Source organism: Odontomachus brunneus, unplaced genomic scaffold (genome assembly GCF_010583005.1).
Source record: "Odontomachus brunneus isolate Ranch 3 - 2012 unplaced genomic scaffold, Obru_v1 Obru_scaffold_246, whole genome shotgun sequence".
Taxonomy (NCBI): Eukaryota; Metazoa; Arthropoda; class Insecta; order Hymenoptera; family Formicidae; genus Odontomachus; species Odontomachus brunneus.
The window spans coordinates 89,117-101,132 of NW_022639696.1; the positions used below are offsets into that span (position 1 = coordinate 89,117).

At 33.7% G+C, this 12,016-nt stretch overlaps 1 protein-coding gene across 1 annotated transcript in view; it reads right to left on the bottom strand.

The window, feature by feature from the left end:
• The window catches only part of LOC116852669, a 59,845-nt gene extending 52,258 nt beyond the window's left edge, over positions 1-7,587 (bottom strand). Inside the window, exon 1 of the mRNA XM_032833237.1 lies at positions 6,905-7,587. Within this exon, the coding sequence (XP_032689128.1) occupies positions 6,905-7,027 (123 nt within the window). The 5' untranslated portion in view covers positions 7,028-7,587. The remainder of the gene's footprint in view (positions 1-6,904) is intronic.
• Positions 7,588-12,016: the final 4,429 nt, after the last annotated feature.

The window sequence follows — 12,016 nt, forward strand, 5'->3', positions numbered from 1 at the left end:
AATTTTTCCAAGACTTATAAATTTAGTAAGACAATAAGGGTAAAGATTTAATATTATTATATTATATATTATATATGTGTGTAAAAACATCATAAAATTAAATAGTTTGTATTATAATTATAAATTTAACATTATCAATGCTAAGTATTTAGAAATAAAATATTTAGAAATATTTATTTCAATAATATAATTTAATTTAATATTTATTTTTACTCTTTGGTAACGGAGATATATTTTTATATCAAAATTTTGTATTTTTCATCATATATACTTTTAATTATAATTCAAACATTAAAAGTTACTGTGATTTTTCATAAATCTTGTTTCCTTTTTTCTACATAAAAAGGTTACAAATAAATATTAAAGTATGTTAGAACTATATAATCTCATTTATCGTAGTGTTCTATCGTAATAACATAGAAGATAATAATTTAAGATTGTCAATTTTGTTGAGATGAGTTTTTGCTGGCTATAATTATGCATATATCACGTACCTTCCCTTCAGCTGTCTAAATACTATTCTATCATATTCTATCTTAATTGTAATTGCAGTGTGCTGCATTGTTTTTGCGCTCAAGGGGATATCATTTCACAGCGCTGAGTAAGAAACACTGAGCAATAGTGATAAAAATAATCAATTATGCCACTCAAGCGAGCGTATACTGTTCGAGATATTATACGCATAATCTCTGTGGTCAAGGATATTTCCCATTCCAACGCGGGGATAAGCGTCTTCTCGTTCGTTCGCACGTTAGAAAGTTTCTGTTTATACGCGGCGTTTGTACACGGTGCGTACATTACTCGAGCATCTCGGAAGAGGAGACAAACCGGAAGCCATGTTAACTGGATGTTTCTCATATTTCCTCTTGCGAGTACACGGAATATCTTTTCGCACCGTACATGGAAACCCGCGCGTTTTCTCAGCGGCTCGAGTGAAAGGTTCCTGCAATCCGGTGCGTTCCACATCGTTTGGGTCGCAACGTTCTGATGTATCCTCAATTAATGACAATTAGTTTAAGAATACCTTCCTTTATCAATTAAGCAAAGAGTAGTTATCCACGCAACGTCATCTACTTTGTTCTGCTAAAAAAGTATTGAATGCGTTATTTCAGAAAAACACACATGCGCCAAAATATTAAAAAAATTCAAAATATTATTAGAGTGCAATTCGGTCGTTTTTAACATAATAACGTGTGACAAATTTTTATTTCAACAAATATTTATTAAATATCTACTTTCATTATTATTGGTATTATTTAACTTAATAGCATGTAAAAGTACATAACGTAAATTAATATTTTATTAAAATAAAAGATAAACATTTTATTTTAATTGTATTTTGTATTTAATTGTAATTGTATTTAATTAAAATGTACTCATCGCGAATTTAATCATCGGTAATTACTACTAAAGGATTCTTATATTTTTAAGGGATATATCTTTTTTAAAAAAATATCGTTCGTATTTTACGACACGAGTTATACGTCGAAATACATCTTCGATTGTTGAGCTTTGGAGCAGGAGTGAGGAACGCGCTCTCGGTTCGTCCGGGGAAGTCGATTCTCTTAGGGAGAAACCTGGTAATTAGAATGAGCTGCCAGCGAGAAGACATATGCGGAACGAAGGATCGGTCCAGAAGAGCAGTACATGGCAGAAGTGAGAGAGCTACGCCGTGAGAAGGTAGAGAGAGGGTCAAGAGTCACTCTGTCAGTGGGTAAGTACTTGCTAGGGTTCCACTTTCATGCATGCCGCGGCTGCCTCTCCTGTCTCATAATTTCCGTGCTCTTTGAACCGCCGCGTGATCAACAATTAGATCATCCCAAGAGAGGATAAAGAAAAGTGACACGATTAGTCGGACCGGCGTCTCCGTCGTTTCCGCGAAAGCACGTATCTCAGAGGAAGTGAATGGATACACGTCGCGTTGCGGTCAGTAAAGTGCGTTATTTGAATGCGTGGATGCACCGCTTTCCACGAGAGCGATCTTCATTTCTTGCGCCGAGAGTACTTTCCGATAGAAACGGCAGCGATGCATGTAGACCTGACATTGAAATCTCTACACTAAGAGAAAGAGAGAAAGAGAGAGAGAGAAGAAATATTTTAAAAATAAAAAAATATCTATTTACAACATTTACAAACATTTTTACTTTTATTTAAATAAACTTATATAGATGATCATTCAGATGAAGTTTTTTATATAATCTTATGTTTATTAGATAATAAAAATATATATTATTTTAATCTGCATCTTGAATGAGAAGAAATATTATCTTTATCAAATTATGTAGGATGATATTCATCTATCATCAGTATAAAGTGATAACAAATTTATGTATCTCGTAAAAATCATTAATCGGATAGCAGATATAAAAACTCTTGTTTTTGCCTAATAAATACTTATAAATAAAAATATATGAATAGATTTTTAATTCCTTTTATAATTTACAATCTTCTTTTATAACAATTTTTTTTATATTAATAGCCTTAAAACAATATTATTTGAAAGTTATCTAGATATTTATCGCGCTATATAACTTTATCTTTTGTTTGGATATATTTCAAATAAAATCATCTTATCTAAAATAAATATATATATTTTTATTTTATCTTTATCTAGTTAATTTAAAATCATCTGAGCGCAATACTAGCTCTACTGTAAGAACATATTTATTTTTATATTAATATATTTATTTTATAGTAAGAAAACTAAAAGTAAAATATTATTTTTATTAAGAATTTAAATTTTTTAAATACGAGAATATGCATTTGGTTAAAAACTTAACAATAACTTTCCATAAAATCAATAGTTTATTCTATATATTACTGTTTATTCTATTTAAATCAAACAACTTAGATTTATGTATGTTATCCGTCGGAAAAATTTGTTTAAATTTTTCTTTTAGTGTACGCATGAAGTTTCATTGTTCTAGATCGCATAAAGTATTTCTTTGTACAGTCAGTGGTACAAAAGCATGTAGGTTGTTTCTCCTAGAATACAAAATCTTTTTTAAAATTATGAACACAATCTTAATGCACGTTACATGAACTAAAATGCGTTTACTTAATACGACGTTCAGTCCTTTTTATTATTAAGTATGTCTTAGCAGCGTCGAGGCATGTTTTCAACGATATTTTTCGGAATACAAACGTGAAAACAGTATAATTACAATGGAGATTGATCCTCATAGTCTCCTGACGCTAATCCTACTGAAAATATATTGGCGACCATGAAGATAAAGCTTCGCGAAAAACGAGTTGTCATTTTGAAACAGTTGTTGTATGAACTTCGCACAATATAGAGGTCGCCATCCGAGACATTAGCGGAAAATCTCGTTGAGAGCATGCCTGGACGCTGTCAACGCATACTCAACAATGAAGGGCTGGATGTCGTAAGGTAACTGCATTTTAGTGAATATAATGTACATTGAGATTGTGTTCATAATTTTGAAAAAGACTTTAGAAATTTTAGGAATTTTTATTCTAGGAAAAACAATACACAGTCGTGGACTGAAAATCCTTGTCCTTAATTTTCGGAGTGAATTTGTGAACTCAATCGTTTTGTACAATGAGAGAATTCGTTTTCTAACGGGAGAATGTTCTTATTCGACAAGACGGATGAGTTCACAAACTCACCCCAAAAATTACAGACAACTTTTTAGTCCACGACTGTACATGATTTTTTGTGTCACTGACTGTAATAAACTCTAAAACTGTATGATTTCATGCGTGAAGACTTCAATGCCTGTCTATGCAGTTCGACGAACGGTTGTGTAACGATTGAGTGCACAGACAAAAAAACTTGAAAATTTATTTGTAAGCTATACAGTTTATTTATAGAAAAAACTTTATTCCACAGAAATAAATTTTATATTTCACAAATAAATTTTCAGATATTTCTTCTCAGTGCATCGAAATTCGCCTGCGATCGAGAACGCGGGAGTAAAGAGTCCAACGCAAAATGCAACTGGTTTTTCGCTGCGCGGTTACAGCCTCGCCAGTGAAATCTCTCTGTGATCGTCGAGGAAGATAGACGAGGATTCGCTATGCAACGGACGCTCTGCAATGGCCTGATTACATCAGGTGCAATAGTTTCATTAAATCTGCATACTCACTCGCGCTAGAGTGATTCGCATGCCCACCACGATACGTGCATCGGATCCGGAGAAATTTCGAAACGATTCCAATCCAATGTTGATCGACGCGTCGCGGAAATGCGTGCGAGATTGATGATGGAGCCGGGAAGATTAGCGAGATTTCCCGGACACACAAAGCGCGTCTAAGTGAAAATAACTATATTCTTCTTTTCTGTCTCAGTGAATAAACATCCATAACAGTTTATAAATAATTATATATGTATTTACGGTATTTATTTATTTATTTACTTACGTAATTGATTTATTTATGTTTATTAGTCTTATTCTTCTACTTTCAGTTAAAATTTTTGTCCCTGACATTACGACGTTATTATAATTATTATAATCATTATGAATTATTACATTTTATAAACAGTATTTTCAATTTTTTAGATTAAAAATTGAGTCTAATTTCTATATTTTTTATTAATTAAATGATCCTAACAAGTCAATTAATGACATAAATAATCAGTAGTGTAACAATTGTACCTAATACTCTAGAATATCTTCTTTTACATGGAGATAATGGTGTTGCATCAAACATCTACTTTCCTCAACCGACGGGGAAATCATTGGGTGAATTTCTCACAGAAATTGCCATAAACTCGAGTCGTTCCGTCGCCAACAGCCGTAACGACAGAGATTTCTTACGACAGCAAATACAAATTTTACGATTTTTCCGCGGGCGACATTTTCAAGACATATGAATAATGAAGCGATTACTTTCACCGCGGTTCTTTGGGGTTCGTATAATTCATTTAGACACCAACACCGTCCCGATGATAATTCTACGAACGGCGACATTTAGATTTTCCTTGGTAAAACAAATTCATCGTAACACAGACCGTCTATATATCGAAGTGAGTATAGGAACTGGCGATTTCATCGCCGCGCGATTTCTGGGTCATCATACTTGAATTAATATACTGTGAAGCTGCGAGTAACTTCCATTACGAAGCGTTATCCCCAACGCGAATGTATCGTCTTTCTGTGTTCTACGACTTAATGGAAAACGATGCAAAAATTCACGACACTGTCTCGCCATCTTATCATGGAACTGTGCGCACGAAATTGAGTTGAGATGAAAGGCGCGCAGGCACGAGACTTGTCCGAGTCACTTCCAGTTCAATAATAATTCAAGACGTACCGTGATAAAATTCCATTTCGCGTCCTCCGTTACGCTTCCGTTATGTAAATTTTTTGCAGACTGTCCGAAGAAAGTTTCGATGCGGGAGAAAGTTACGGTGGCGCGATGAGGTTTATTAAAGAAAAATGAAAGTAATTCCCGAAAATTGTCAAGTCACAGGACGGTGCCGAATTTTCCGGTCAATTCGTGACTCGACCAAAATGACGAAGCGTTCTGTATAGCAACAGCGGCACATTAATTGGACGATCTTCACGATCAAATGTGCCATAGTTCATAAATAAACATTCAGAAATTGGTTTCTCCTAGTGTGACACATTGAGTATCGTGCTAATCATTCTTATTGATTATTTTACAGCTCGACATTAATGTTTGAATAATTATAAATAATCGTAAATAAATGTGGCTCATGAAATATAAGATGTTTCAGTAAAGGTGGACAATCCTTTAGAGGCCTAAGAATAGGTGAAAATAATTTTACATAATTTTACATAATTTTACATAATTTTACTTTTTTCTACAACGCACCTTTGCGGAGATATTCGCTTCCAAAATAAAGCAAGAATATCTGTTTTTAGAAAAAGATTTGAGAAACGTGTTTTAAGAAAGTGTTTTAAGATTAAAAAAAGTTTGAATAAGTAAGTTTTACTTGTCGCCTTTCAAATATGCTTTTTATGAAAATAAAATTTGCTTTTTCAAAATTAAACAAAAACATCTTTTCTAAGGTTTGCAGAATCTAAGAAAGTGTTTTAATTTAAAAAATCCTACTCACACTTCAAAGTTTCAGGATTAAATAACTTAGGGATGATCAGACTCTCGGTTTTTTGACATAATATAAAAAATATATCAAACTATTCTACTACTTCGCTTAATATAAAAATAACACAAAAATTATCAAAACCTAAGCTAAGCAATATAAAAATTATTTTTATGAAATAACTGCTTCTCAGATTTTAATTTCGGAGACTAATATATCTCAACAGGGGAAATTCTTATATAAATTTATAGGATTATTTCCATCTAGTCTATACGTTTACGAGGGAGATTATCTTTATTAAAACATCTATATGTCTGTTATTCCGAATCATATATTGTCTCGTTATTATTAATCATATATTTAACTGGTTATAAATAACTATTAATCATAATCATGTGTGTCTTATATGTAAATTGCAAAGAGAATATTATAGCTTCTTTATATGAATTTTTTTTCAATTTTACTATGATTTTTGATAGTGTAAAGATAGTCAATAGAGTTTATCTTGCTAAGCAATATAATAAATGTTACTAAAGAGCAACTTTGTTAATTGTAGATTGCAATTTCTAAAATAAATTGTTGCTAATAGCAATAGATTTATCAACTGTTTTTAATATATTGCTAAAATATACTGCTAGCACATATGAGTTGGAAGAACAAAAAATTAAAATAATATGTCAATATATATGTTCTTTGGGGTTACAAAGTTTTGTAATAATTTTTTACAATAACTTTTTCTTTTTCCATGTAGTAAGACGCGGCTGTGTCACAATATCTATCACCAGTGACCTTTGTGACATTCAACGTAATAATCGAAATGTATAAAAGCAAATGTAGAGCGAAGTAATTCAATATCTCGCTCACAATACTCACTTGTTGGAGATGCGGCAATTCGGGCCCATTCAAAATCGCGGGGTCGGCTTCGGCAACAACGAAGACGTCCGCTCTCAGTACTAATGCGGTCCACAGGAAGCACAAGAGGTATTTCCGCCTCATCACGCCGCTTAATTCTGCTCGAGGATTTCGATCGACGATTCACACAACGGCGAAGCACCTGTTGCTATCCGTCTAGGCGAGAGTTTCACCACCGGTACATCAGAGTCGACGTCGATATTGACGAAGTACTTTTGGTAGCTAATGAGCTAGTTGACGATCCTCGGAAACGGAAACTCACCTCTCCTATCGATCTCACTCAATGCAAAATCAAATGAGAAGAAAACGTTGTCTGACCGTTTATTTCGATCTTCGCGATCTTACCGTATTCGGCTCTAATCTTGCGACAGAGAGAGAAAGAGAAAGAAAGAGAAATAGAGAGAAGAAGAGCGAGAGAGGAAGAGATGTTGCTGCTCGCGTCTTCCGGGATACCAGGACTCGAGTTTGTCTTCTTCGTCCGGGAAGAGGCGAGAGCGGGAAGAGGGTAAGCGCGAGGATGCGTCAGCTGCTGGCTGGGCTATTGCACGAGTTCACACGTCGACAAGGAGGACGGGTCCGGGACTGTTGGAGATCGGAAAACGTCCGAGAGTTTTACCATTCCGGCGAGGGAAGAGTTCCTGCGCTCCGTCGCGGTGGGAGACAGCCAGGTAGGACGGTGAACGTCAACAAAGAAGGAACCCACTTCTTCCTCTCGGCTATTTTCCCTCCCGCTTTCGTATACGCGAGATACGCACCGTGATATCGATCAAATGACGATAAAAAGAGAGGGATCGCTCTCTCTCTCTCTCTCTCTCTCTCTCTCTCTCTCTCTCTCTCTCTCTCTCTTTACCCCCTTCTCTGCCGCGTGCGATGACATAAACCGAGAGTCGGAAGGAATCGGCAGGAACGAAACGAAATGTTGCGGCAACCCGGAATATTAAAGCGGAATAAAAAGTAACTACCCAGATAGACTTTCATGTTTATCACGGCGTGAGACAATCAATTATAAAACCTTTACCATTTCTAATTACGTTTATGAAGCAACTATATCGTACGAAATTAATTGACAAAATTACATCATAAAGTAATAAAATAACTAAATAAATAATTACATCGTAAATCATAAAATAATGAAAATTATTTGTCACATTGTGATGCAACGATAAATTTATTAAAAGTTACACTCAGATTTCTGTATTACATTTTTATATGACATGTAAATGACTTGCTTTAGGCAAGTTATGATAATCTTTTCGTCTGTTCTATTTCATTCTATAGGATAAATATGAATGCCATAGAAAACACTCAGAAGGAACGCAAACTTTATAAATTGATTAATAAAGTTGTCAAAGACTATTAGTGACTATTAAAGACTTTGTGACTGAATAGCCATAGACGGTGCTCCACAATTTGTTCGTATTTGACTTTCCAATTAATTTTATTATAAAATTAAAGATAATCACGAATAAATTATAAATATACAAGTTTCAAAGTATACTCTTTTATTGTCCCCAGGAAAATGGACTTCAAACACTTCAAAATTTGATCGTTCCCAACGAGAATTTGAGTGAAATGACTCTTGAATTTGAAATTTTTGGAGCACATTTTCTTGGAAACAATAGAAGGAACAATATATTTTGAAACTCATGTTATAATAAAATTAATTGGGAAATCGAATACAAGGAGCACTTTTTGCGTACACCTGTCCATCTAAACCCCAAATTTTTTATTATTATCATGACGTGATAATTTTATTATTATCATGACGATTAATAATAGAAATTTTCAATTTAAATTACATTTATGAAATAAAAATATACTGTAGTGAATTGATCGTTAGGTTTGCAACATGCAATAATATAAATTTTATGTTATATTAATGTAGCTACAAATCCAATAAAAATTACACTCCAATTGTTACATTATATTTTATATGACATCTAGTTTTGCATAAATTTTGATAATTTCTTTCTGTATTTCTTTCATATTATATTTCATCATTCTTTGTATGTTATTCTCATATTCTAAATATGAGAGTCACATGAGCTACTCAGAAGGAACGTAACTTTCACAAATTGATGAATAAAGTTGCTGCAAATATACGTACGGTCGCAGACAAAAAAGTTATCCGTAATATTTAGTGTGAGTTTGTGAATATATTCAATCCGTCTTGTCCAATAGGAGCGTTCTCCCACTGGAAAACGAATTCTCCCATTGGACAAGATGAAGAATTCACAAAATTATTCTAAACAATACGGACAACTATTTTGTCCGTGGCCGTGCACCTGTTTACTTGAGATAGCTTATAGGCCGTATGTGAATGAGTTTAACCAACAAAGATAAAAGTTAAATTGTTGTTTGCAAATTATTTACGAGTTCCGTAGAAAATCTGGTATTTAGAAATTACACTTGTGATGTAAAGTGTAGGCAATCATTCACGATCAAGATCCTATCTTGCGCGCGTAAGGTTACGTGTGCATTGAGGGAATTACGTGCGCTTCAGTTTAATAGATTATACGTCTGAACTTACGAAACATTCAGGTTCACTCGCGAGAACGAGTCTGTCGTCGGACGATGACGACGACAACGATTGAGGAGACATAAGCGAAATCACTCGGTCCATCTAGAAAATTCACGCCGATAAAAGCGATTACTAAAAGGGGAAATGCCATACTTGAAAACTTTACTGACGAGATATTGACTATAAAGTTTATTAGGTGTATTGGTTGCACTGGATTGCAACCGATTTTCGGTCAAAATTTTAATATTTCTTTGCATTTAAAACTGAAACTATTGCAAATATCGTTTTCATCGTGGTTTACTTTTTGGAAAAATTTATCTTTCATAAGTATGTCAAAGCGATATTTTTAACAATTTCTTAGTAATTATTTTCTTACAAAATGTATTTTCTAGGGAAACGAGTTTAAAGATTTACGTTATGTTATTTTATGTTTAACTGTAGATTATTTTACTATTTATCTTTATTAGATTTAAATAGTCTGTAAAGCCATCGATTTTTCATTACTTAAGCTATTCTTCAAAGCTTCAAATTTTATAAATATTAAAAAAAATTATCCAACTTAAAAAGATAGAATATCCTCTTAACACTCTAAGTCACAAATTTTTCTGTACAATCCTTCTTTTTCCTTCCTCTCTTTTTCCTTTGTTCAATCAATATCTGGGAATTTCTAGAGTCGCTAATTACGAATTTTAAGTCAGTTTTTGAAAACTTAAAATGGCGGGTCCAATATGGCGGACAACAATTTTAAAACTTTCTCGATTTACGTGAAAATTGGTATCCGAGGGTTTTTCGGCGTTGCAAATCACGAATTCGAAATCACATTTTTGAAATTCAAGTTATTCACAGACCTCACTCATTTACGGAAAGTAATATAACTTATCCCGATTGTTGGTATTTTGTCATATTGAGTTCGCCATCTTGAATTTTGAAATTTTTGAGGGTGCATCATCATTTGCAGCTCAAAAAGTATCTACCAAGCCATTTTTTCCATAGGTTTATTTTGCAATAATTTTGGCAAATAAATAAAAAGAAAAACCATTTTTTTTAGAATAATTTGTTCGAATAATTAAATTCGCAAAATTTAATGTTCTATGCAGATGATCCTGTTAGAAGAACATCTAAGCTGCACAATGAATCCACATTTACCGTCTCGAAGTCTCTACAAATTAGTTTAAATTCGTAAAAACTACTCTAAGAAATGTGTATCATATATGATTTAAAGGGTTAAACCCCAGGGAGATCAAAATCGAGTGCTCTAACGGGCCCATCGATCCATCATGGTTCTGGCTCTGGGCCCGATGCGTTCCGCAGAGCGAGCAAATGCGCGACGTAGCGTTTTACAGCCGCCTTTTTCGCGCGCTCGCGCTTCCGATACCAACGTTCATTATCGAGCAAAATACCTTGCACTTATTCTGCGGCACGAATCGCGGAAACGTCGTACGCTATTAACGTCGTCGCGACGAATTTCTCTGGTCTATCCCCCCTCTTCGTTCTCGGTCGCTCGAGTTCTCTGGAGCGAGTTTGCTAATCCGGAGTATTATCCTTCTCACACAGGAGAGGGATTACGGCCTCGTTGGTGCATTACAGTGGACTATTGCGCGAATTTGCATAAGAGCTTTCACGCAAAAAATTGAAGCGCTCGCAGAGCGACCGACTAGCGATGCGGCGCGCGATGATGTTTTGCCAAAGCGTAGAAAATAAGAGAAATCGCAAAATGGATTAGGAAGTTCGCCAAAACAGCGACTGTTTCCGACTTGACATATACTCGACTGATACGACTTGTGATGCTTACTTGCCGTCGATCGCCTTTAAATTTGAATTCGAGAGGCCGTTTAACGCGCGTGCTACAATTTCCCAAATAAATTTCATTGTCACGTAACGATCAATGTGTATGATGAAAAGTTTATAATTTCTTTTATTACATTTTTATGAGGCAAATGTTATATAGGCAGTATTAATAATTTTACTTAAATTATATAATAAAATATGAATTTTTTATTATATAGAAACGATTTTATTCTTTAAATTATATTTATGAAACAAAAATATTGTGCTGAATTAATTGTTATGTTTGCATCATGCAATATTTTATGTGATATTGATAAAACTACATATCTGATAAAAATTATACTCAAATTGTTACATTATATTTTATATGACAGTATTAAAAGTTATTTTCAAATTTCTATGTCACATTTTACATGACACATTTTATATATTGTTCTGAGTGAATTTTGATCATTTTTTCGTATATGATAAATATGAGTGAGATATGAATCACTCATAAGAGATGCAACTTTTACAAGTTGATTAGTAAAACTGCTGCAAAATTTACATATACATATCTATATATCATACGCAGGGTTGGGAAGTAACGTGTTACTTGTAACGACGTTACTATTTCGTTACTTTTTTTTTGTAACGATTTGGTAACGCCATTACTTTTTTGTATCAGTAATGAAAAAGTAACGGCGTTACATTTTCTTTAGTAACGAGTAACGAAATTCATCGTTACTTGTATCGTTATTTTTTTACTATAGTGGCTTCTGTAC